Genomic DNA, 27738 nt, shown 5'->3' on the forward strand with positions numbered 1-27738 from the left:
ATTCTGGGTTTGAGATTTACTCCTTTTGTGTTTCTTTTGTTGTGTCATATTGAATTTGTGGTGAGGGGGTGACGCCTAGCTGTCGCTCTTAGGAGGGCAGACTCCCGTAAATTTGATTTGGCACTAGTATTATGTTTACATATTGTAAAACTCATGTTATTTACTTTATTATACTTACAATTGGGAACTAGTTGATTTACATGTTAATTATGGAAGATTTGCTTCATGATTAGCTTTTCCATTAATTGGAACTCTATATTTAGTATTTTTACACTTTGATATTCTAAAACCCTAGTTGGGGTAAAAAGGTTTTCTTGACACAATCTTTTGTTATATTGTATCAATGATTTCTGTTATGTTTATCTATGTTTTAAACTGTTGGTATTAGTAAAGCATTATGTTAGTGAGTTATTTCGTGTATTTTGGTGTATTCTTGTAGCATTGTACTAACTCACTCACTGAGTAACTTCAGTTGCTCACCTTCTTTTTCCTCTACAAATAAAATTTATTAAATATTATTATATTGTCAAACTGATGAGGGAAAAATAATACAAAAAGAGAAGGAAACTTTGAGTTTGTTAATAATTTAAATAAATTTTTGAATAAAAATTAAAACAATCATTAAGAGGAGTAACCTTCACCGCAATCACAAACTCTTTTATTTTTTATTTTGATATGAATATAAGAATTTTTAAGATCCAGTGATGTTTTTCAGTTCAAGTTGAGTCAAACAAAAAAAAAAATTTATAATTGGAATGATAAAATGTATAATTAGATCGACTTGGTCCGCTTTGAAATTCACCCTAGCCCAAGTAGAGGACCTGCTAGCGTTGTGTTAACAAGCTGCGCTGCAATTTACTAGCCGGTGTAAGTCACCCAAATCGTGGCCGTGCCCGACTCATATAGTTCAGCCAAAAATGGAAAGCATAATCTGATGAAGAACATGCTTCTCTCCTTCCATCTTATTATTATTATTATTATTCCTCTCCGTCGGCAGCCCTTGCTGTGAGCACAGCGTAACCGAATTCCCAGGCCATAAATCCGATCCACCCTAGGGTTTTCCCTCCGTGTGAGATCTCGTTCTTCTAATTCTGCTTCGATGGCGTGCATCAAGAGTGCCGCGCGATCGGCCCTTGTGGCCTTTGCCCCCGAAGCGCCTTACCTGGCGTCGGGCACCATGGCCGGCGCTGTCGATCTCTCTTTCAGCTCGTCCGCAAATCTTGAGATCTTCAAGCTCGACTTCCAATCAGATGACTCCGACCTCCCCGTAGTCGCCTCCTGCCCCAGTTCCGAACGTTTCAACCGCCTCTCATGGGGCAAGCTTGGATCCGTCTCTGAGGAGTTCTCGCTTGGGCTCATCGCTGGAGGCCTCGGCGACGGCAACATCGGCGTGTGGAATCCCTCCAAGTTGATCGGGTATGTGATCGCTGTTCACCGGAATTCTTGTGGATTCAGCATCGGATGGATCTAATTTCATAATTGAGGAGTTTCTCGATTTTGATCTTTTTGTTTCATCTGAATCTTGAGGTGTTTCTTGAATTTGATTTTAAAGTTGCCTCTGCAGTGAAAATAATCAGGATAGCGCTTTCGTTGTGAAGCTGGAGAAGCATACAGGGCCGGTGATTAGTTATCTTTATGACATAAACTTAGTTTTGTTGTTTGTTGGGTTCTCTGCCTTTTTGTGTCGCTTGCATAATTGGCTGCTTTTATTAATGCTGACAGGTCCGTGGCTTGGAGTTCAGTGCCATTTCACCAAATCTTCTTGCCTCTGGGGCCGATGAAGGGGAACTCTGTATCTGGGATCTGGCAAAACCTCCAGAACCTGATTTATTTCCGTCACTCAAGGTACTGAGCATAAACATTTCAGTGTTGCAATTGCTTTCAGTATCATGTTTGCTCTGTTATATTGTTTGTTGCAAGATATGAAACACATGTTAATGTCAAGCATTGTTGTATGTCATGGATTCCAAGATTTCTTTTCTAACATTATTTAGGCATGAAGGATAATGGTGGAGTAGCTCCAAAATTTTTTCTTTTTTTATATGAAAATCTGAACATTTTACTCAAACTTGAGAATGAGTGGATAGGTGATACATAGCGTGGTTGGGACCAATACTGGGAGTTGGTTTTGAAAATTGGGATATGGAATAAGGGAAATTCTTCAGCCGAGAGATCCAGTATTTTATTTCCAAGGAATAATTCTGTCAAGATCATTTACAGTTTTCTTTGGATGCTCATTATCTGATATTGCTTAAGTGTCTCTATTGTAACTACAGATATGCAATTTTGGTGGCATAAGTTTCCTTTGATGGTTTGTTAGGCATACTTTACAATTGATGGTTGTCTAATTAGGCAAGTATGCAGAAGATATTCCTTGCTTATGCACTGTTTGAGAAAATAATTGCCAGATAACTTATTTTTTTCATCCTGATTGATAACACATTGACATGAAAAATAACATAGTTATATTGACTAGATATATGATTTAATAGAAATTGTTATGACTAATGATAGTCATATCTATGAACGTAGAGCTTCATTTTCGCTCCATAAGAACATTCCTCAGTATGCCTCAGTTATAAAGAGCCTTGGTAAATCCATTTTGCTTTTGTCTATTGATAGGATGTGATGATCCTGGCTTCCTACTTATCCAGTTGACTGGTTTTGTAGTAACCCCTGTTTCATAAAGCTAATAATATATTTTGCAAACACCAATTAGGTGGGTTTTGGCATGTCGACCTAATTTTGAGTAATGGAGCCATAGTAGTTGTGATTGTTTCTCTTCCTTTTGTGTTAGATTGCAAAGTTTATTGTTCATCAGTAGCTTTTATATATCACAACTACTATAGTACGTGGATCATTTCACTATTAATTTTTATTGCCTTATATGCATCTTTTCTCCTAAAAATTTGGAAATTTTTTTATGCCTATTGAAGATTGGGGAGCAATAAATTCCATTATGACATTATAATGTTTGGAGATGTTCCCATAGTTTTCCCAATGCCATAGCCCAATTTCAGAAATTTGCTTGTTAATAAATGGTCATGGATTTTGTCCACCTTGTTTATGGAGCCTTTATAATTCGAAATGCTACTCAATGTGTGTATGCCAGGACATTAAACTAAGCTTGCTAAACAACAACTAACTAAAGAAGTCATGGGTTGGTTATAATTGATTGATGGAGTCCCATGGTCTTTGTGATTATATTCTTGAGCAATTAATCTCCATTTACATTTTGGAGTTTGTAAGATCATCAATATTTTAGCAATGTTGGCCATTTATTGAATCCATCATACATGGAGAAGAAACATAAGTATTAGTATAGGAGAATTGACAACTAATTTATGTAGATTTCTTTGCCTTCAATCATACCAAAATTTTTGTTTCTGATTTTTTTTTAATTTTAATTTTATTTTTTTTTGAATTTTGCCTGATTATTTGTCTTCATTGCATTTTCAGCAATGGACCAGAACCAGCATACTCAATTGTATTTTATGCTGTTAAAATTGTGATCATACAATGTTCACTTTTTGGATCCTTAATTTTGATTGTTCACGGCTTGAAGCCATTGCATGTATTGCTATATGGATTGCCGTTATGGAATACATATTCTCAAGGTTCTGAGCCTAATTTTTGCAAGTTTTTGTAGAGTGTTGGTTCTGGCGCTCAGACAGAAGTTTCTTTTGTATCTTGGAATCCCAAGTTTCAACATATATTAGCATCTACTTCTTACAATGGGATCACAGGTGCTACTATAGTTTTATTTTAACTCTTATCTTTTGTAGATTATTTATGAATGGAATACTATTTAATTCATTCTTTGATGAGCTTTGCCATTGACTGCCTTTTTTTTTTTTAAATACTTTTTCAGTTGTTTGGGACTTAAGGCAGCAGAAACCAGTGACCAGGTAAGTCATTTGCTCATTATTGTAGCAAAGTTTTATTATTGATTGCTAATATTAAGCACTGGACAAATTCATTGGTTTCTGAACAGTTTTTCAGATTCAAATCGTAGAAGATGCTCTGTTTTGCAATGGAATCCTGATGTTTCCACCCAACTTATCATTGCATCTGATGATGACCATTCTCCTGCTCTCCGCGTAATATACACTTAAATGTGTTCTAGTCTTATTCATTCTTATCATTGTATCTTTTTGATCCTATAATAATTTCCTTTTGTCTGTTGAATTGAATCGGTTGTATCTCTGTAGGTTTGGGATGTAAGAAAAACAATATCACCTTTACGAGAATTTGTTGGGCATACAAAAGGTGAGGCTTACCGCTGTATTGTTTAAGCACCCTGATATACTTCCTTGTTATTGTTGATAGTGGTTTATTTTCCAACCTATTTTCATTTTTCTCATTGATGCTAGGTATTTTCTTTCACTATTTAATTTTGTGATCATCTGATCATATTTATCATCTTCTCTTTTACATGACCTAATCTCACGTTATTTTCATTTTTCATTTGATCATCAGCAAATAAATGATCAGTTAAATGATTTAACTTGTTTGCTAATAGCATTATTCTGTTTTACATGAATTGCACATGCTTCTTTTGTATATGATAATCAACAGAAGGATTTTATTGATTTTCATTGGTACTTGAACAATTGTTGCGGTGTTTCAAACTTGTTCCATTTTCAATCAGGTGTGATTGCTATGTCATGGTGCCCGTATGACAGTTCATACTTGCTTACTTGTGCGAAAGACAACCGTACTATCTGCTGGGATACGACTAGTGGGGAAGTAAGGATACATTTGTTGGCCTCGAGTTCTTAATAAAGATATATCTTTTCTTATACTTTCAGAAATTACCACAAGACCTTTAAGTAATTGCTAATTGATTAATTTTTTATAAATATTTGTTTGAAACTTGAGTAATAGTGGTGCTATGTGTACTTTCATTTATGCAGATTCTGTCTGAGCTGCCTGCTAGCACCAACTGGAATTTTGATATTCACTGGTATCCGAAAATTCCAGGTGTCATTTCAGCATCTTCATTTGATGTTAAGATTGGCATTTACAATATTGAGGTAAAGCACCCTTTATTACCCTACATATTGAATTTTTGGATGTTTGCGACATTAGACATATAATACTCTGTTATACTAAATTTTTGAACGATACGCTGCTTGTCATGATAAGCTGCTTAGCTTCTACATATTGAATTTTGGATGTTTTGCGACATGAGATATGTAATACTCTTATACTAAATTTTTTGAACGATATGCGGCTTGTCACGATAAGCTACTTAGCTTCTGCATCTTACATATGAACATGAAGTGTTGCCTTTTCCTTTCCATAAATTTGAAACTTCATGTTTTCAGAGTGCGACTTATTTGTAGTTATGTACTCTTATTTTGGGAACCAACACAGGGAGGCATGGAGGCCTATTAATTTTTTCAATAATTTTTTTGGGTGCCTTTAAACTTAGTTGGAGATGCGACCTTCTGTGTATTTCCGTTAATTTCACAGCTTATTCAATTATGACTTGGATTATGCTATTCTAATATTGTTATATGTATGCAATGATGTAACTGGGCTGGTGCTATAGCTCAATTAAATTTATAGACATTATGTTTTAACTTTTGATCCATAGGTAATATATAGGGGCAAACTTCACGAAAAATGGCCTGTATGTTGCTTTTCTTGTTACGTAGACTGGGTTTTTGTTCCTTAATTGAACTATATTAGGTTGAGTTTCACTTGCAGAAGCTGGCTGCCTATAATTTCCATTCTTTCTCTAGTCTTCTCATGGTTTCTTATTGTTAATTGATGAATTCTTGTATTCTCCTTTTATTTGGTCTCTAATGAGAATGGAAAATGCAATGAGCTTGTATTTGTTATATTAAACTGGCTAAGCAATTGCTGTTGATCTTGCTCTAAGACAATTGTTAATTTATTACAGGTTTTTTCCACTGAAATTACATTTTCTCATGTGTATGGTGACTAAAACTGTGAGAAAGGATTAAATTGAATTCCATTTATTGCGTGCTCTCATATATATATATATATATATATAGAAAAGTGCAATACTACATAATTGGATTACAAAAGAGAAGACCATAATTAGGAAATACAATAATTCATAATTAGGAAACAATCAAATAGAAAGAAAATTTTCTATTCTTTAACACTCCCTCTCAAGCTAGAGTATACACATCATGCATGCTTGGCTTGGAACAAATAAGCTTTAGTCGGCGATGGGAAAAGCTTTGGTGAAAACATCTACCAATTGATTCTCAGAGACTCTAAGGCATGGATATTGTTCCTTAAATTACTGCATCTTTAATAAAATGATAGTCAACCTCGATGTGTTTTTTGCGCTTATGCGCTTATGACAGGCAGGATTATTTCTAATAAATGTTCCTACCTTCTTATCATAATACATCGGGACCGGTGAGGGAATAGAGATGCCAAAGTCTTGAAGTATGGATATCACCTAGAACAACTTCCAAGTTGTATGTGCCATGGTTCTATATTCTTATTTTGCAATGAATCGGGAGACCATATTTTGCTTCGTGCTACCATCAGGTAACCAAATTATCACCAACAAAGGTATAAAAACCGGTTGTAGATCTGTGATCCTCGTGAGTCCTGGCATACTCTGCATTTGAGTAGTCCTATACTCAAAAATGCCGATGATGTCAAAAATGAAGTCTCTTGCTAGGGGAGGGCTTTAAGCATCTGAGAACCTAACATTAGCCTAGTGGACATCTTAACGGAGATACATATATTGACTAAATCTGCCAACTACAAAAGAAATATCAGGCCTAGTGATGATGAGATAAAGTAGTTTGCCAACAATAGCTCAATAACAAGTGATATCTTATCATTCTGGATTGTCATTATCACTAAGTGGCAACATAGGATCCAACGGAATAGATGTAGGTTTGCATCTAATCAGATAGTTTAACGAAGTAGATCCAGAACATAGTTTCTTTGGGAAAGAATAAGACCTCCATTAGTATAGTTTACTTTTATCCCAAGTAATAGATTGGTCCAAGATCCTTGGTAACAAACTGAGAATGCAGAAAATTTTTGGTTGTAATAATGCCATCTTGGTCACTTTCAGTCAATAAAATATCCTCCACATAAAAAAAGAGAATAACCAAACTAGTGGAATGATGCAAATTAAAAACTAAGTGATCAGAAAAGGAATGACTAAACCTTAATTGTAGAACTACCTTACTAAACTGTTTAAACTATGCCTGTAGATTTTGTTTCGGTCTATATATTGCTTTATGGAGTTTGCAGGCCTTGGTACACTTCCCTTGAACAATGAAGCTAGGGGTTTGTTTCATGTACACTTCTTGAAGCATAGAGATGTATTTTTGATATCAAGTTGGTACATCAACCAGCCAGAATTAACTACAACTGAGAGTAAAATACGCATGAAATTTAGATAAGCCACCAGAGAAAATGTTTGAAAAAACAAATCCACAGGTCTGTGTAAAGCCTTTGACAATTAATTGAACCTTCTAATGGTTGATGGAGCCATTTGGCAAGTATTTAAGGGTAAACAACCATCGACACCCCACAACTGTAAAACATGGGGGGTAGGTCAACCAATTCCCATGTGCTTTTGGACTGAAAGCTGACATTTCTTCCTCCATCGCAGCTTTCCAAGAAGGGTGTCGTAATGCCTCGACATGACTTTTGGGAATTTGTTGATTATCAAGAGAGAATTGTCAAGCAGAAACGGATAGAAGATTAAAGGATGTAACATTAGATAAAGGATACTTTGCTCAAGATTGATAAGCTTTCCAAAAAGCAATAGGAACATCTAAATTAGTAGAAATAGGAGATGATACTTGAGACTTGTCTCCAGCAGATGAAGCAGGATTTGTAGGAGCAATTAAAGGCTCTGTCACTGTGAGTGGTTCCTCAGCTAGTAGAAGATTTTTAGTGGCGACAATTAACACAGATAGGCATTGGTGGCGGAAGCGGTGGTGATAGCGGTGGGTGAGAATAGGAGGTTGGTGATGGTTCTAAGCTAAGTAGTGGTGGATCTGAAGCATTGGTAAAGATGCACCATCAACTTTAGTGATAGTTTTCTCCCATATAATTACATAGTATGGCATATCCTTAATAAAGTGGCATCGTCGCTATTGTAGGATTATTGTGTAGTTGGGTTATAGTGTTGATATCTTTTTTGGGTACGAGAGTTACTGAGGAAGATACCTTTGAATGCCAGGAGTCAACTTGCTTGTCGAAAAAAGGTTCACGAAGCAAACTCAACCAAAAACCTTAGCAGGTAAAGAAAAAAGATCTTTTCCAGGGAACAAGACGGAGTATTAAACTTTCCCACCAAGTACGGATGACAAGACTTTATCTATAAGAAAGGTTGCAGTTCATACTAATAAGATGGACATTTATTTGAAACATGATGGTGCGAGTTACATCCAATAGATGACGTAATTTTGCTCAACAAATTTGCTGTCTGGTTTTAACACACGAGGTTTGATGTGATACACCAAGCGATTGAATGAAGGCAGACAAATCATTGTTCACAAACGTAAGGCCATTTTCACTTCGGAGCACTCTGATAAACGCATAAAATTGAATTTGTTTCTTGAATGAAATTTTTGGTGAGAACAAGAGTTGTATAGACTTTACCTTCATCATATAGACCTAAGAATTCGGGAACAAGCATCAACAAAAATTAGAAATTATCAAAACCCCTTGACATTATTTAATCTAACATGGCCCTCATAAATCAGCATAAGCTTAAACAAAGGGGACAGTCTTATTTATTCTAGATGAAAAAGAGGACTTGTGGTGTTTGCCTAGTTGACAAACCTTACACTTAAAGGATTTAATCAAAGACAAATTGCGAAGCTGACGATGTAATACTGTAACACTAGGATGACCCAACCGGAGATACCACTGCAAAGTAGTAGTATGAAGATGGTAAAGTTGCACATGGTTTCTGAAGGAAGATGAAATAATAGAGTCCATCTCGCTCAAAGCCTCCATCAATCTGCTTCATTGACCGGAGATCCTAGAGAACAAAGGTGGACTCCTAAAAATTTGCTCGATAGTTCAAAGTTTTGTTATTTGACTTATAGAGAGAAGGCTGAGAGCAAACTTTGGTGCATGTAAGACATTAGTAAGAGACATAAAATCAGTTAGTGATACACTTCCAGAACACGGCTTAGATAAAAGACAGTAGTGACTCAAAAACGGAGGCATTACTAGTGATTTGAGAGGAAGCACCAGAATTTGCAATCCTTTCAGAAGCGTGGGAACTGGTGGAAAGAACATGGTTACCTATATGATGCACAATTGAGGCTTTAGTAGATGTAGCATAAGATAAGAGAGTGACATCCTCTCAAGACTGAAGTCCTAGTCTATCATGCTCCTTTCTAGAACTAGTGACATGGTCATTGTCACGGATGTGATCGTTGCTTCTACAGCCTATGCTGCATTTGGCTATTACTCGACATTAATTGCGTCATGCTTATGGCCTCCAATTGCATCATGCTTGATCGAAGTATCTTGCCTTCGAGAAGTGATGCTTGTGATGGCAGTCTTTCCCACAACATCACCAAAAGTAGTTGTCGACGAGAATGAAGAATCAATCATTGTTGATGCAATATGGGGGTCCTATAGATGCAAAAGAATGATAAACAAGTGCCTCAAATAATCTGCTATGTAAGTAGCAGGGAAGAACGGCATCAGGGAAGTAGATTGGCATTAGTTAGCCTCTAGTGGTGCAACGACGGTCCTCTGTTGACCGCTCAATGCTAGGCAATGACCCTTGGTCCTAGCAACAACTTTTCCTGGTGGTGAGTGGCTAGCGGCGGTCCTTAAAGCAGAAAAAAGGAGAAGAAGAAGATGTTAGAGATATTAGGTCCGAAGAAGAACTTAGGATTAAACTTGCTCTGGTACCACATGAGAAAGGATCAAATTGAGTTTCATTGATTGTGTGCTCTCATACATATAGGAAAGCTCAAGATTATATAATTGGAATAAGAATAGTAATTCAAAAGGAAAGACCATAATTAAGAAATACAACAATACATAATTAGGAAATGGTCAAATAGAAAGAAAATATTCTATTCTTAAGAAAAACATTATTAGAAAGTATTTTATAAGATTTTATTTATTTAAAATGGAACTGTGTCTAAAATACTCTGTGAATATAATACCGACTTTTTCTTCCGAATTTTTAATAGATTGCTTAGTTTCTTATCATGAATATTAACTTTTATTATAGGCTTGTGGAAGATTTCCAGCTGGAGATGGTACCTTCAGTGCTTCAGGTAGATCACTTTTCATAATGAATGCTGAAATGTTCTTATGATAAATGGTTGTCTTCTATAATTTATCATGTATTTCGTGTAAGTAGTGCCATTTAAGTTTTGAAAACAACTTTCTCATGTGTATGTTATCTTTTGATTTGTGTTCCTTTTTTGATCATTTTGTAACTTTTGTGATGCTTCTTCCTACCTAATGTAGTGAAGTGAGCAAATGCGAAAATTGATGATTATGTTTGTTCTAATATGAAGAATTGTCTTTACAATAACATTTTATACTAATTGTTTGTAACCATTTCTTCTACACATTTCCCATCTTCATACTATTTGTGAGCAAATTCTCATAACCCAACTAAATTGTATTGTACCTCTTCTCAAAATTTATTTGTGATTAGAGAACTTATCACAACGTGTAGCTAATAAAGATGTCATGGGGAACTTAGTCTTTGAATATGCTAAATTTCAGCTTTCCACACTCTAAGCAGTTTGGACTTTGGTTCATAAAAGTTCCAATTGCTCCACAAAATAAAATATTGTAGTGGGCAATGTTTATGAAAATGGTTCAGCAAACAAGAAGGATGTTTATTGAACTTGACACCTCTTTCCCAATATTTTGGCCTTGTTTGGATTAGCTTCTGGGAAGCCTAGAAGCGAGCTAAAAAAAATTGTTTGGATTAGCTTCTCTGTAGAAGCAGGAGCTACAAAAAAAAAGCAGAAACACTACTTTTTCAAAAAGTTGGTCATGTGATATTTTTGGAAAAAGTAGTTTGGGGTTACGCAATTACTTAACTTCCCTTATGAAATAAAGAAATGACTAAGATTTTTAAGGGTTCTCTCCAAGCTTTTTGCATCCCCATCTAGTTTTTTCTACCTCCAAGATTTGAAGGCCTTCCCTCTCGTCTGTTCCTGCCCCCGTCCTTGTGTATGCATAATAATTGGGATATTATTACAATTCAATGAATACCCATTATAGTAATTTACTACTGAAAAAGTCCTATGAATGCACATCCAAACAATTTCACAAATACAAAAATACTTCCACATTAACATATCCAAACACAAAATATAAAGAAGCACTTAACTTGCTCCGAAAAGCACTTTTTTCAGAAGTCCTACCAAACTGAAGAAAAACACTTTTTTTTTTTTTTTTAAAAAAACCAATCCAAACAAGGCCTTTTATTGTTCTTATGTTTATGGAATTATAACATCAACATTCATTACTTGGTGCATAATAGTTAAACTCTTATAATCTTGAGCCTGTTTATTTCAATTATGCTATGTTATTTACAGCTTCTCCTTGTAATTCCATGCTTCCTTGCAACATTATCATTCCTGTGAACAATTTTATCTCATTCATATCTCATTCATCCTAATGGGATATTTTGGATAAAACTTCTTCGCCGATAAGGTAGAAATATCTTGATTCATGGTCCTGTTGATTTCGCTCATTTGTATGGCTCATATATTTTAATCTATCTAATTTCTACTGTGATTTTTATCAATGATCCATCCATTGCCTAGATCTTACCTTTAGTTGGCTATCTTTTTCATGGATCCAAATATGAATGTGGCGAACATAGTGGCATTCTTCCTTGACTGCCAAAATTGTTTGAACTGTTGCATGCAATATTGCGCCCTTGTCAACAAACACCCTGTGAATCGTCTGATGCTATTGTTCTCGAATTTTTCCATTAGTTATCAAGGACTATTTTGCACATAGATGCACATTGCTTAATTTTTTTAATATTGATTTGATTGATCTCTTAGTCTGCTTGTCTGCTTCATTCCTTTGTCAAATTTGCAGCGCGCTCGAGGGCTCCAAAGTGGTTGAAATGCCCAGTGGGTGTGACTTTTGGCTTTGGAGGCAAGCTTGTATCATTTCAGCCTTCTGCATCTGTAACAGGTTCTCCCACTTGCACCTCTGAGGTAAGCAAAATTGTGCAATGTAATTTTGTTTAGTTGGTCTTCTGTAATATATTTCTGTTCCATTTCAGGTTTATGTGCATAAATTGGCTACTGAATCAAGTTTGATAAAGAGATCTACTGAATTTGAAGCTGCAATACAAAATGGTGAAAAAGTTTCCCTACATGCTTTATGCAGCCGAAAATCTGATGAATCTGTGTAAGTTCCCGTTGGGTAATATACCTTATTAATCTAGGTTTTTGAGTTCAGGACAATAATGAAAGCTTTGGGCTGTATTTTCCCATTTGTTGGTGCAGACTTGAGCATGACAAAGAAACATGGGGATTCTTGAAGGTTATGTTTGAGGAAGAAGGCACAGCAAGGACACAGTTACTTGCTCATCTTGGTTTCAATGCACATCAAGACGAAAGTAGAAATGCATCTAATGGCATTGAGAAGAAATTAACTAGCAGTCTGGGTATTGAAGATGTTGGAGAAAGCAGTGTCTTCCCTATTGACAATGATGAAGCCTTCTTTAACAACATTCAACCTTCAGTTGATAGCTTTTCAGATAATGATTTCCCTAATGGCAAGGAAACACCGAAAGAACCTGCAGAACATCTTGATAGTTCAGAACATTCTATTGATGATAATATCCAACGGGCTTTAGTTGTCGGGGATTACAAGGAGGCAGTTTTACAATGCATATCCACAAACAGACTGGCAGATGCACTGGTTATTGCAAATCTTGGTGGTTCATCTTTGTGGGAAAGTACACGTGATCATTATCTTAAGAAGAGTTTCTCCCCTTATCTGAAGGTTTGCTTGATTCTTTTTATAATCTTTGTTAGGTTCAGCATTTGTGCGATGGTAAACTGGATTCTGAGGTTCTTGTTTCATCTTCAAGTTTTAGTTTCTCTTTTCATTTGGGGAGAGACTTTGAAGTTTATGTATCTATACTAGTTCTTAGAATCAATTTTATTGAATGTAGGTTGTCTCTGCAATGGTGAATAATGATCTCATGGGCCTTGTTACCACCAGACCGCTTGACTCATGGAAAGAAACACTTGCTCTTCTTTGTACGGTAAGCTTATATGAAATTTTGATTAAAACTATCATTCATATGATATTTTTTCCCTCCCTCTAATTTGCATTTTCCACACGATTGTTCTGATTACTGTTTCATGAATTAAAAACTTTTTTAGAGGATTTGAATTTTGTTTCTTTTTTAAGATATGGATTTGGCCAGTTGGATCAGCTTGGCTATACTGGGCAAAGTTAGATATTTGCAGCTCATCTGCCTATTAGTTTCTAGGTTGGCAATTTTGCCATATAAGCAGCTGTGTAGTAGTGAATGAATTAGCTGTCCTTTGTGTAGGCGATCACAAGGCAAAACCTCCCTTGTGGCACTTTACACCATTGAATTTGGTATCTTTTTTATGTATACTGCTGCAGAAGTGGATAATTGCATATTTCACTGTCATGTTGTGACTATTCATGTATAATGCTGATGCGAAGTTTTTTTTGGGATCAAATCTACTGTTGTAAGAACCTCTACAGGTGAGAGTTTTATAGCTTAAAAATGGTTAGAACTTAGCCTTCTCCAAAAAGCAATAGACATATCCCCTTTTGCAAATGCCTTTTCATACCCATGTGGCCATGTCAATTAAGTTTTCCTTCCTGGCATCTCATTTTGGGTTATATCTGTCAAATTGTCTTTTTATAGTATTTTAGCCTTTTGTAAATTTTCTAGGGATGCAACCAAGAGGCGTATATACATAAACAATGATTTTGTGCTATTATAGGTGCACTTGCAAAGTTCTGTGGGTGTGCAATCAGTACTATTTGTGGCTATGCAAAATCTCTTGTATTTTATTGTTTTGATTTTCATTCTCCAGTTTCTGTATATCTAATGATCTAGAACAGACGAGTGGTTTTCATGGCTTTGCTTTTGTTTGGTTTCATGTTTTATTCAGCCTATTCAGTCGAGTATCTGCCTGGTCCTAAGACCTATCTGTGTTGCGACATTAGTTAACGTGGTCTCTTAATTTTAAAGCTCGGTGAAAGTGAGTCAGTATGCATATTTTTGTAATTCTCTCTCTCTCTCTCTCTCTCTCTAACTAATCTTATTGGTGCTGATACTCATTTTTTCACTTTTTACTACATCGTCATGTACCGATTTATTACAGTAAACTTGTTTAACTATCCTTACTGCATGAAATCTTCCCAGAAACAAAATGTTTCAACATGCTGTTTGGCATTTGGTATAGAATAAATTCAGTAATTATTAATTAAAATACAAGAAGTTGTGTTGTGATTGCTTGATCAGTTTAGAGTATGTCATATCTCATGCATATATATGCTAAAGAAAAATGTGTTCTGTGGCCATTCATAACCTAAGCTTAGTGAAATGAAGGCCATTGCTAACATAGGTTCCTTAAAGCATTGGCTGTATCACTGTGTGGGTGTTGTGAGAAGAAGGTATTATTGCCATGCTTTGATTAGCAGGGTGAATAAAGGGTTTGCTCAATAAAATATGATATTTTATTTTATTTATCAACTTGGGATTTAATGTCCCTGGCACACAAGCAAGTAGAATTGGTAGGTTTAATGATAAGGAAAAAGCTGCTTTTCCCCTACTTACAGGGAACTAACCAAATCTTTGGCAAAGTCGTCACGGCACAAGCTTATAAATTGTAAAATTTAGTTAGTATTAATAAAGAATTTAAGGAATGTATAGAAGTAAAATTAAGACATGATCTCTCTTTATAAACTTCTTTTAGAAGTCAAATAATTAATATAGTAAGTATCCATGTGCCTCAAATTTGTTTTGTTATTATTGTTTTAGGTGTGAAGAATATGAGAAATCATGGTCCATTTGGAATGAAAGATGTTAGATTCTATATTTTGGTACTAGTGGGCCCTATATGGGCTCTATATGGGCTTAGGGGTCTTACACCAAAAAGTCTCAAGACTTAGTGGCTCAACCTCTATCCCTATATATAAACCCATTACACTTCTATCACACAATCAATGTGATACTATATTTCCAACACACTCCCTCAAGTTCAACTCGGTCGAACTTGCTCAGACTTGTACACCAGAGGTCTGTTTACCAGGACATGTACACTACTTTGTGTCTCAGAGGTCCTTACACTCATGGACTTATACACTACTTGTGCCTCAGATGTCTTACTCACATGAACTTGTACACCACTTGTGTCTTAGAGGTCTTTTTTTTTTAACATATATATTGGGCTCCACTATATTGCTCTGATATCATGTTAGATTTTATATTTTGGTATTAGTGGGCCCTATATGGGCTTAGGGGTCTTACACCAAAAAATGTTAAGACTTAGTGGCTCAACCCCTATACCTATATATAAACCCATTACACTTCTTTCACGCAACCGATGTGGTGCTATATTTCCAACAAAAGACAAGGAGAGCACAATATATTAGAATAAACAAAACTTTTACAATGTGACCTCGATACTCTTAAAACATTGGGAGTCTTGATTAGATCAACTATATATCTAAGCGTAGTGTATTTCCTAATAATAAGTATGAACTTTTATAGATTATTCCGGAATAAGAATATTACTAGTTATAAACTTACCAAACATACATATCTAAAACATTTAACATATTTGAAAATGGCTTTTCCAATCCTATAGTGAATGGAAATGAACATATGATTTGGTATACATGTTCTAAAAGATATTGGTGCAGTATACAACGAAAATAAACATGAGTGGACCACGGGTATATGTTGGTAACATAAATCAATTCTCATTGCGTTTAAAATTGTAGAAAGAAAGAACTAATTTTCTTATTGATTGATGGAGGCAAGGGTCTTCTTGTATAGAGAGAGATCCAAGCCAAAACTAAGAACAAGTCAACCATTCACAGCAATAAGCAAGAAAGGAAAAAAGAAAAAGAAAGAAAGTCTAAATAATGACATATAGTTGTCTCTTATTGGTTTCCAACTAGTGTTGTTAAAAGTGAGAAAGACGCCCAGGCTAGGCGAGGCAAATCGAGGCCTTGGTGCCTCAACACCCTCAGGGCGAGGCGTCTTCAATGAGATGAGCCTGGAAGAGCATTTTTTGTTAGGTGTCGGGCATAAAAAACGCCCTTGTTTTTTTTTTTTTAATGCTATTAGCCCTATATTTAATGTTTTCAATTAGTGTTAATTGGGATTTTAAAAAGGCACATTTACTAAGAAGGAAGAAAATTAATTTAGGGAATAAAAACTAGGTGATTTTAAATGGCCACACCCACTAATAAGAAAGGAAATAAATTTAGGAGAGAAAAATTAGGCGATTTTAGAAAGGCACGCCTTCTAATAAGGAGGGAAATAAACTTTGGGTAGAAAAACTAGGTGATTTTAAAAAGACATACTAATACGAAATGAAATAAATTTACAGGAGTAAAACTAGATGATTTTAGTGTACAATTGCTATTTTTTTTTTTAAATAATGAGTAAATTAAGGGATTAACTAATTAATTAGAGAAAATTGAAAGGCATTAAAAGTTGCACTCTAAATTTAGTGGTAGAGTTGAAGCTAGTAGATGATGAGGATGATAATATTGTAGAAATAGATGACTCATGAAGATAGAATTTGTACTCTAAAACTTCTAGGAATGTTTTCCTTGACTTTATATTTGACTTTATGTTTTGCTTTGCTTGACTTTAATTATTCCAACAACTATATATATATATATATATATACAAGTTATTTATTAACTAGTGCTTTAATTACTTCGCTCAGGCGTGCGCATTTCGTGCCGCATCTCGCCTTGAACAATAAGAAGTCTTAGTGCCTTGAGGGCGTCTAGCACTTTTAATTACATTGTTTCCAACAATCCCCCTTAAGCTGGAGCATATATGTTCATCATACTCAGCTTTATTGATCGGACATGGGAGTAGCTTGATAAAGACATCTGCCATCTGATAGTTAGAGCTAACATTAGCTGTGTGTAAGGGACTGCACTAAATAAGATCACGCGTGTAGTGATAGTCCACCTCAACATGTTTTGTGCGTTCATGAAACATAGGGTTGTTTGCTATGTATGTGGTTGCTTGATTAACGCATCTGAGTTCTATACTCTTAAGAATAGTAACATGCAAATCCGCTAGTAGTGACCGTAACACATCAATTTTGTTGCGCTTGTGCCATGGCCTTATACTCGCTCTCAGCACTAGAGAGAGAACTGCCTATTTCTTGCTCCATGTGATAAGGTTGATTGCTACATAGGTACAGAACCCAGTAGTGGACTTTCTGTCAGAAAGAGAGCTTGCATACTTAGCATTTGCAGAAGCAACTAGATCAATAACACTGCCTTTAAAAAATAGTAATCCTTTCTTAGGTGAGGACTTAATGTACCAAAGCACCATCATAGCAGAGGCTAAGTGAGTTTAAGTAGGTTTGTCCATGATCTGTTTCACTTTCTCTATTGCAAGAGAAATATCTAGACACGTAATAGTCAATTACAATAGCTTCCTTGTCAGACTTTTGTACCGCCGTGTATCAATCTCCTTGTCCTTGCAGTCGTATACATGCCTTTTAGGGCCCATCGGAATACTTGCAGGTTTGGATCTCAACATCCGGCTTGACACCGAAAAAGCCCTATAACACCCAGTCTCTTTCAAAAGATCTGTTGCATATTTCCTCTGTGAGAATAATTCCCCTTTTGATGTGGGCAACCTTAATTCCTACAAAGTACCACAGTGGACCAAGATCTTGAGTGTAAACTGCTTAGCCAAGGCTTTCTTCACATTTGCAATTCCTGGGTATCATCACCGGTCAGCATGATGTCATCAACGTAGACCAGTATAGCAATAACTCATCTTCCTATTTGTCTCACAAATAGCGAATGGTCTAACGTGGACCTTAAGAATCCTAAATCCTCAAGAACCTCGGACAGTTTCTGGAACCATGCTTGTGGGCTTTGCTTTAGTCCATAATGGCCTTCTTCGATAGGTATACTTTTTGACACCCCCTAAATCTCAAAGCTAGGCGGTTGCATGTAAACTACCTCCTGTAAGTCGCCATAGAGATGCATTCTTGACATCAAGTTAATGAAGAAACTAATTTAAAACAAACTAAACTGTAGTCGCAACCAGAATTTGCACAGTAGATAGTCGTACAATGGGTGAGAAGGTGTCGAACAAATCAATACCATAAGCTTGAGTGAACCTTTTTGGCACTAGCCAGGGCTTATAGTGAGCCATAGAACCATCTAAATTATGCTTAACTACAAACAACCATCTGTCCTACAGGTGGTTCAACAAGCTTCCAGGTACCACGATAAGTAAGAGCTCTTCCTCAACCTGTTGCCAATGAGGATCAAGGACGTCCTGAGTATGGAAGGTCATAACTTCTACCTCACAGAGGGCTTCCGCAAACTTCTTGTATAAGTTTCCAAGACAAGAGAAGATCACTGCCCTTGATGTAGGATGCGGAGTACATGTTCGTGGCATCTTTATGAGAGCAATTGGCAAGCCAAGCGTGGGATCTGTCTTACTGCCATTAGTATTATCATGTGCATCACATGTAGTATTCCTAACAATAGTGGTATTAGTATGTAAATCCTCTGGTTGAGAACTTATTTCCGGGGCTGACGACGGTGTAGGCTTAGTAAGGAGAGACCGATGCTGATAGGTGATACCAAAATGATTCCCTCCTAATTCTAAGACTGCGAAATCCTCTAGGACAATGGGTGGCATAGGCGTGGGAGCTGGAGGTGGACCAACAGTGGAGAAGAAAAGGTATGGACTCAAAGAAAGTAACATTACTGCTAATGTATTGATGTCGTGTCTTAGGATCTTAGCACTGTTACCCCTTTTCATTCCTAGCATACCCTAAGAAGACACATTTAATAGCCCACGGTGCTAACTTATTCTTACTTGAACCATGGATGTGGGCAAAGGGAACACTCAAAAGTCTTTGGGGATGAGCAAAGAGACAACCCCTAGGGTAGAGAATCTGCAAAGGTATCTGTTCATTCAGTCTGACAAGAATTTGCGTTCATTGTCAGACTGAATAATTTTAATAACTGTTCCAAATTGATTTTTTATTTCATTGACAAACTCCATAAGAATGGAGTTGACGTTAGACTTATTCTTCATAATAAATGGCCATGAAAGACGAGAATAATCATCCATCACAATTAGATAATACCTATGTTCCTGTCTACCCGAATACCGATTAGGACCCTATACATCTACATGAACTAGATCAAACACGGATATAGATTGTGGATGATCATAAGTTGGGAAGGGATTCCGATGGTACTTTCCAAGTTGGCAAGCCTCGCATTCCAACTTGGTCGTAGGTGGAAATTGGGAAAGAACACGATGAAGCTTATTTAATGATGGATGACACAAATGTTGATGCCAAAGAACTCTAGACGAAGTATATGATTCAAGACTGTGAGTAGAAAGAAAAGAAGTAGCTATTGGTTACTAAGTAAGGTGGTAGACTCTCACTTGTTGACAGCCACCACTGATCGTCTTCTCTGTGAAGATATCCTGGAAGGTAAGAGAGTCAGTTAAAAATAGCACGACAATTCAGCTTCTTACAAATTTGACTGATCGATAATAAGCTAATAGGAAAATATAGAACAAATAACACGTCCATTAGCCTTATAGTAGGACCCAGAGTAACCTAGCCCATAATAGGGACATGTTTCCTATCTACCACCTGTACTGTCCTACTAGGTCGGATCATGTTGAGCTATGAAAAAGCTGCCTTGTCACCATAAAGATGTTTTGAGGCATCCGAATCTTTCTACCAATTGGACTCATGCACCTGCCTAACTTAGCACCCAAATGTACTTGATAAGGGTATCGAGGGGGTTACAGCCGCAACAGCTGTGGTGTTCGATTGTCCAGATGGAGATGCTGGAGATGATCAACTAAGACACTGGAGTAGATAATCAAAGTCTCCTCGGGGAATAGTAACTGATTCCCCCTTCTGAGATGACCATACGCGTATATGCCTGTCTTCCATGTTTGGACCAGCATCAGTCTTTAGAATGCCCCATCTTGCTGCATACAAGCACTGTATTTTTCCTTGATGAAACCCGCTCTTACTTTCCCCACGTTCTCTGCTGGGACTCAGAGCACCACGCTTTCCATGCCCAGTGGAGGTAATCAAGGCTGAAGTCTGCATCTCCAGAGACTCGGGAGTAAGAGGAATAGCAATGCGGTTCAGTTTGCTATACACCTCTTCCAATTTGGGCAGGGTAGACCTAGTAATTATCTAGTCATGAGCGATGACATATGTGGGATTGACTTCAGCGAGAAACAAGAGAACCCCAGCTTCTCTTCTATGGGCCTTCTGAGTCTCAGAAGTGTAGACAAACTGACAAGCATTGTATTTCTCAATCAATGCCTTCAACAGAGAGTTGTACTGCGATAGGGTTTTATCTCTTCGCTTCGGATTCATCATCTTGTAATAGGTTTGGAAGATGAGATTGGAATTCTTCTGTTGGGAATAAGTGTGCTCCAGACTATTCCATGTCTTCTTCGCCATCTTGTGGTACATGATTTCGTCACTGATGCAGGGAATGACGCTATTCATGATCTAGACACACCATACCATTGTCCTTGATCCATGTCGCATACTTCCATGTCTTCTCCTTAGGCTTTGGTTCCGTGAGAATATACTTCTTATGATCCTTGACCGACATAAAAAACGTGCGTGACCACCGTGCATAGTTGGTCTCGTCCAACTTGAAAAGGAGACCAAAGAAAGGGTGCTTGGTACTTTCTGCATTTGCACCCCTCGTCACTTCCGAACTTTCTGATGCCGCGGCCATGTTTTTGTGATCTTGAAGCCACAAAACTCGTCAAATGGAGACGAGGAGTTTCACCATTAAGAACTTGCGCACAATGGCGTCATCAAAGCAACTAAAGGACATAAGGCAGCTGACATGGCGTTGGTAGCCGCTGGAAGCGACGAGAGGCCATGGGGAGACGACCTGGGGCTGCAACCAGCGGCGGGTGTGCTGTTGGGCTTGCTAGGGAAGGCGATGGTGGGCCTAGGGCTTCGGAAAGATGGGTACAAGGACCCAGTTTAAGATCGTCGCTCTGATACCATGTAGAAAGAAGAACTAATTTTTTTATTGATGGATGGAGGCAAGGGTCTCCTTGTATAAGGAGAGACCCTAGCCAAATCTAGGAACAAATCAATAATACACAGCAATAAGCAAGAAAGGAAAAAGAAAGAGAAGGAAAGTCTAAATAAGGATATATAGTTGTCTCTTATTGATTTCCAACAAAAATGATGACCATATACTGTCAGAAAGGTTGTGGAGAAGGTCTTAGAATTGTCTTTTTTCTTTCTTTGTTCAAGATGACCAAGAAGGGCCTGTGGAAATTATAATGAATGAAAAAAAAAAATCAAAGAATACAAGAGAGGGGGTATCTATCCCAAATTGACCAAGCTTCGACTTAATTAACATAGATATTTTACAATGTAATAAAATTAAATTAATGATTGAATTATTAAAAATGATATAATCTATATTTATTTGATTACATTTTGTGAAAAAGGTTGTGTCTATTTCTAAGTTACTTCAACTGTGGTGTTTTGTTGGACTTTGGAGAGGCTTGAATGTGGTTTGTTATTAATTCATGCTGAGCTAAACATACTACAAATTCAAAACTAATGAATTATTTGTAAAAATATGAATAACCAATGCTGCTATTTAAAATGTTAGACTTAACTCTAACAGATTCAGGCTTCAGTTTTGTTATTGGATGTGTTATAGGCCTTTTCTAGTTTGTAAATTTTGTGATGCATAATGATTTTTGCTTTGGATTTTGTGACATGGTTATTTTTTTCATTAAGTTAGATCGAGTTATATTGGGGTTGACTTATGCCAAATTGAGATATTAAACTAAATGGTCGGCTATAACACTAGGCAGGAAATAATTTATTAATCACCATCATATTGGCAGCTGCTTAGTTCATTAGTGATTTAGCAGTTAAGCCTAGGCTGTCAAATGCTCTAAACTGCCTAAATGGCTGCCTCTAAGAGCACTGGTTTGCACCTTAAGATAATTATTCTGATCATTCTTCTAGATGGTCTTTTCTAGTGCAGGTTCCTGTAAAGCAAAATTCTTGAAATCATAAAACTTATTGTTGTTATTAGCTTCTTTGAGAAACATATACAGATGCATGTAACTGCATATTATCAAGGTTGTTTTGGCACAAAGGATGCCCTTCTTGTCAAAAGTTCTTGGTTTACAATTAAAACATGAAGAAATTCATCCGCTGAAGGATGATTCCTTTTTTTGTATCAAATGCATTCTGCTTAGTTGAATAGGGAATAAATTATTGTGTTCTCTCTGAACTTAGTTAAACAAGTTTTGCTTCAGTTATGCTACTTATATTCAAATTATTCTTTCCATAGTTCATCCACTTCAAAGCTGATTCATCTTTTCTTCAATGCAGTTTGCTCAAAAAGAGGATTGGACTTTACTGTGTGATACTCTTGCTTCAAGACTAATGACTGCAGGAAACACACTAGCTGCAACTCTCTGCTATATTTGTGCTGGAAATATCGACAAAACTGTTGAAATTTGGTCATGTAACCTGAAGCCTGAACACGAAGGCAAGAGCTATGTTGACCTTCTTCAGGTTGTCTACTACTACCAATCACAATTTATTGATCTGCTTGATGAGTATTCAACTAGCAAACTGACATTAGAATGGCTTTATGTATAGGATTTAATGGAGAAGACGATTGTCCTTGCTCTCGCAATTGGACAGAAGCGGCTTAGTGCATCTCTGTCGAAGCTTGTTGAGAACTATGCTGAACTGCTGGCCAGTCAAGGGCTTCTTACTACAGCAATGGAATATTTGAAACTCTTGGGCTCTGAAGAATCGTCTCATGAGCTTTCCATTCTGCAGAATCGTATTGCCCTATCTGCTGAAGGTGGTAAATGCTAAAAAGATATTGTTCCTTTTAGAACAAAAATTGCTTATTACACTCAACTATATCTGTTCTATTAGCAATATCTTCAAATTATTTAGTACAATTAGTTGTTGTTGTAGTGCTGCTAATTTGTTATATCTTGAAATTTACAAAAAACGTAAAATTGTCTTTTTCCATTTATAAGTTTAATTCATCTCTTTTAATTTATCTGAATCTTTGGCTTGTGTTCGCTTTAACTGTTTGTGCTATTCTATTCTATTTTCATTCTTCCCAGATACAATGACATTGGTTGTATTCTTTTTTCATTTTGATATAATGAGTGAACCTGGTGGGCTTCAGACCCTAGATATGCCAGTCAATGGCTTAACCTGGACTTTATCAAGACTTGCAGGATAGCACCTGGCAATATCTAATGTACATTTAATGTGGCCATTTGCATCTTCATTCTGTCAAGATTATGATTACAGTTTTCTGGCAGGCTGGCTATTCTATGTTTTTCTCCATTTCATAAACTTTTGTCTTCATTATCTATTATACTCTCCCACTGCTCACTTTCTTTAATTATGTGTCATGTATTCTTTAAATATTCGACGACACCCTGGTTCGATGTATAAGATGCATTCTTTGACAATTTTTGTATTGCCTTGTTTGTAGATAGTGGCAAAACAACCCAAAGTTCACCTTATGAGGGCAGCCTGTCACAAACTGAATCTATATATGGTGCACAAAGTTCTAATAGTAGTTTTATTGACAATGCACAACATTACTATCAGGTTTGCCTTTTGTGACTGCAAATAAATTTTTAAAAATTTATTTTTTCCGTCAAAAGAGCATTTTCTCTATGTTAATAGTTGACTTATGAGATAGGACAAAACACAGCCCCAGCTGCAGCAGCGCTTTATTAGCAGCCAATATGGTGAAGGTTATCAACAGTCACTTTCTTCTCATGGTGGGTATCAGCCTGCGCATCAGAAACAAACATTCCAAGAATATATTAACCCTGCAACTTTTCAACAAGCACAGCCACAGCAGGTTTTTGTTCCATCACAGGCACCTCAAGTTCCACAGGTATGTTGTACGTTAGATCCATGAAAAGTTTATTTATTCTTGAACTAATGGATTAATGTTGAAAATAGTTTTGACCTCCATCCACTTTTCTTTTTCTTACTCTTCTCTTCCAGCCTCACGCTGAGGCTCAGCCCTGTTGTAGCGATCATCATTATCATTTCAATTAAATTGGGATCAAAAGAAAATGAAATAGTGGACGTGTAATTGTAAAACTCTAAATTCGTTTGATTGACAAGTATAGAAAAAGAAATGTTATGTTAAAATTGGTTACAAATATAAAATCTTTAAAATTTTTCATGCTTTTATAGGTATGCACATTCCCTGCCAACCCAACTGTAAAACATTAATCTCATTAAAAGAGTTTCAGGGAATGACAAAGTTGATGGATTTTTCTATTTTTCCTACCCATGAGTGAAAATTCCAGACTCTTAGTTTTTTTTTTTTAATAAATATTTTTGTGGTGTAAAATGGGCCTTTTTCCTTTTATTTTACTTTTCCTCTTATTTCTTTGTAACAGAAAGGAAATTAATTTTGTAGTGATTGACTCTTGCATTTGACCAATCATGACCTAGTTTTCCTATATTTTGACCAAAAGGACATTTTTGGTGCATATTATGATTTAAAATTTATAATCTTAATCTTTCTCCGAGGCATGGGGGGCTTGAGTATCATCATCATATGTGTTGAGGCTTGGTGAGGTAATTGTATCCTTCAATACATGGTTCCAGTTGAGGACTTGAATCTCTGTGGACCATGATTTGCTATTGTAAACCTCTTTAAGATTCTTGTTTGAGGTAGGCTGGTTTTTTTTAGCTAAACCTGGATGTTTTCTAATTCCTTTTGTGTACTCCAGTGCTTTATTGTGATTGACATGTTATGTTCTTGCTATCAAGTGATTGTTCACTTGAACTTGAGCTTATTTGTTTTATTTTTATATTCTTTCTCTAAGTCCTTTCAATTGAACGTTAGCATTAAATTTTTCATGTGTATGTTTAGTTTAGACATAGTTAACCAACCAATCTGTACAGCTAAAAAAAAAGGTGATGTTGTATTATGTAATTGGTCAAACTTTCCCAGATTGAGTATCATTTTGGTCCATTGTTAAAACGTGGGAGACAAAATGCCTGCTGAAAGTAACCAAGATGGTAGGTGTCAGATGCTTTGATTGCTGTTTAAGACCTAATGCCATCAGAACCTGTCAAATGATGTTTTTGGTACCATTATGAACAGATTAGTTCTTGATTACCAGTGAACTTATTGTTCTGAAAGTCTAGTTGCTAAATAGGTTTGTCAATCATTCTATGGAATCTGTTAAATGATGCAAGTGCAAATATGTGATAGAACTAAAACATTAGTATCCTTGAATCAGTTGTATGCTTTTGAATTCTATATCCCTTTGATATGTTGGTTTGCAATAAATTTTGTGGTTTTAGCTACTTTATTTTCGTTATTTTGCAGCTAATTTCTAATGCTTGTGTTCTGCTCCAGCCTAGCTTTGCTCCTGTCCCTGCACAGCCTGCATTAAAGCCTTTTGTTCCTGCGACCCCACCCACTTTGAAAAATGTAGAGCAATATCAGCAGCCTGCATATGGTTCTCAACTTTACCCGGTCTGTATGGTTTCCAATTTCGCAGGTGGATTTTTTGTCCACTTCCTTTGATTGCACAAAGAAACCTTACTTCCTCTTGGGTGCAGGGTGCTGCCAATTATATGTATAGACCTGGACTCCCTGTTGCCACTCCTCAGGGTGTTGCTCCATCTCAGCCAGGACCTGTTCCTGGTCACAAGTATCCCCAGGCTGCGGGTTCTGCGACAATGCCCAGAGGTTTCACTCCGGTTACTAATCCAGGTTTTGTTCAGGGGCCTGCTGGGAATCCTGTTCAACCCTCAAGTCCCACATTGCCAGCACAGGCACAACCAGTTGCCGCCCCACTGGCCCCTCCTCCTACAGTTCAAACCGCTGATACATCCAATGTGCCGGGTAATCTAGTCTCCTAAAAATCCCACAAAATTGAGACAATATCCTGAAGAAAATATTCTATGATTATGATTCAGCATAGTTAGATAATGCCGCTGGTACCTAATAACTGAAAAGGAATAAATACTTAGAACTCTTCCTGTTACCATGTATGATTATGTAGTGTAGAGAAATCTTAATATTTGTGCTGTTTCGACCTGTTTTCCCTATTGCATTTTTACTGTGAGCTTGCTTGCATGAGCCTATTAATCTCCTCATTCACAGCAATGCCATTATCGTTTAAGATGGCTGTTGAGACCTTTTAACTTCTTAATTGCCGGCATTTGTTTTACAGCCCTACTCTTGCAAGTAGTGACATTTCAGGTCTATGTAAGACCATATGGCACTGAATCCTTAAATATATGATTATGCAGCTAATAATGATAGATTTGTCCTATATTACAGTTGAGATGAGATCTGTTGTTGCAACCTTGACAAGACTCTACAATGAGACGTCAGAGGCTCTTGGAGGCATGCATGCAAATCCATCAAAAAAACGGGAAATCGAGGATAATTCAAAGAAAATTGGGTCTCTGTTTGCGAAACTCAACGGAGGGGACCTCTCGCCAAATGCTGCCTCCAAACTCCGCCAGCTCTGTCAGGCTTTAGATGCCTCTGACTTCGCTAGTGCTTTGCATACCCAGGTATTTGTTGCATGTTTTTTGAGCCATAGTACCAAGGTAGAGAATAGAGAGATATCGGTCCACTTTGATTTTCATTTTTTATGCTTATGATTTTTAACATGAACCCCTGCTGTCACAGACTATGAAACTAAAATGATATGATTAGGTAGGCCCTTTAAGCTTAGGGCCTATACTGTTAATGTATGAGATTGTTTTTTCTGCATGTCATGCCAATTCTTGTTAACTGGGTACTTTTAGAGTTTGCAGCACTTGTTTCTTCACGTCAAGATATTAATTTGACTTTACTAATTGTTTTTATTATAAATTAGGTACTCCTAACAACAAGCGATTGGGATGAATGCAACTTCTGGCTTGCAGCACTGAAGCGAATGATCAAGACTAAACAGAGTAGTAGTAATAGATTGTAAATCAAACAAGTCTATCTGATGGAGGATTTATTTACTCAAATGATGTATCAACACCCGTTTATGTTTTTGTTGTTTATGCTATATCCTCGTGCATCGGTTGTATTGTTCTATAGTTTGGACTCAAAAATGGGTATTTGATTCTGCAGTATGTAGTCATAGGAATAATTCTCTCAAGGTCGCGGGACTATGCATTTTTTAGTTTGGAGCTCTTAGGGCTGCTGGCTATTTTGATCATGCTTTTTATATACAGTCGTGTCTTTTCTTATTACATTTGGAACGTCAGAGTTACTTCAATGAATTGATTATTTTTAAGGATCGAGTCTGGAATTGTAGCTAATTGGCATAATTCAGGATCCCAGCTCCTGCCAGCAGCCTTAAATGTAGGTGGGCCTCTGACGTGGCTAGCATCAGCCTAGCAGAGGGCTCATCTCGGGCACAACCTAGAGGGCTCGAACGGGTGTCCTTGCCAATACATGGCGGTTGGG

The 27738-nt window shown here is 36.7% G+C and overlaps 1 protein-coding gene across 2 annotated transcripts; it reads left to right on the forward strand.

The window, feature by feature from the left end:
• The first annotated feature begins 919 nt into the window (after positions 1–919).
• On the forward strand, positions 920–27458 carry LOC120273033 (protein transport protein SEC31 homolog B). Of its 2 annotated transcripts, none has more exons than XM_039279671.1 (22): positions 920–1416; positions 1565–1619; positions 1723–1845; positions 3650–3746; positions 3872–3908; positions 3995–4100; positions 4212–4269; positions 4652–4749; positions 4917–5036; positions 10226–10271; positions 12070–12191; positions 12260–12387; positions 12486–12987; positions 13160–13252; positions 22635–22820; positions 22908–23118; positions 23773–23891; positions 23998–24186; positions 25675–25794; positions 25881–26166; positions 26608–26846; positions 27155–27458. In XM_039279671.1, the coding sequence occupies exons 1-22, from the start codon at positions 1100–1102 to the stop codon at positions 27251–27253; spliced, it is 3351 nt and encodes a 1116-aa protein (XP_039135605.1). In that variant the 5' UTR covers positions 920–1099; the 3' UTR covers positions 27254–27458. The 2 variants fall into 2 exon arrangements, with proteins under 2 accessions (XP_039135605.1, XP_039135604.1); XM_039279670.1 differs by having other exon boundaries at positions 921–1416; positions 23986–24186.
• The last annotated feature ends 280 nt before the right edge of the window (positions 27459–27738 follow it).

Source organism: Dioscorea cayenensis, chromosome 12, assembly GCF_009730915.1.
Source record: "Dioscorea cayenensis subsp. rotundata cultivar TDr96_F1 chromosome 12, TDr96_F1_v2_PseudoChromosome.rev07_lg8_w22 25.fasta, whole genome shotgun sequence".
In the NCBI taxonomy this organism is placed as follows: domain Eukaryota; kingdom Viridiplantae; phylum Streptophyta; class Magnoliopsida; order Dioscoreales; family Dioscoreaceae; genus Dioscorea; species Dioscorea cayenensis.

Coding starts and splice junctions, on each gene's coding strand:
- LOC120273033 (XM_039279670.1), top strand. CDS start 1,100: ATGGCGTGCATCAAGAGTGCCGCGCGATCGGCCCTTGTGGCCTTTGCC. Junction 4,270..4,651: donor ATTTGTTGGGCATACAAAAG/GTGAGGCTTACC, acceptor ATTTTCAATCAG/GTGTGATTGCTATGTCATGG. Junction 12,988..13,159: donor GTTTCTCCCCTTATCTGAAG/GTTTGCTTGATT, acceptor TATTGAATGTAG/GTTGTCTCTGCAATGGTGAA.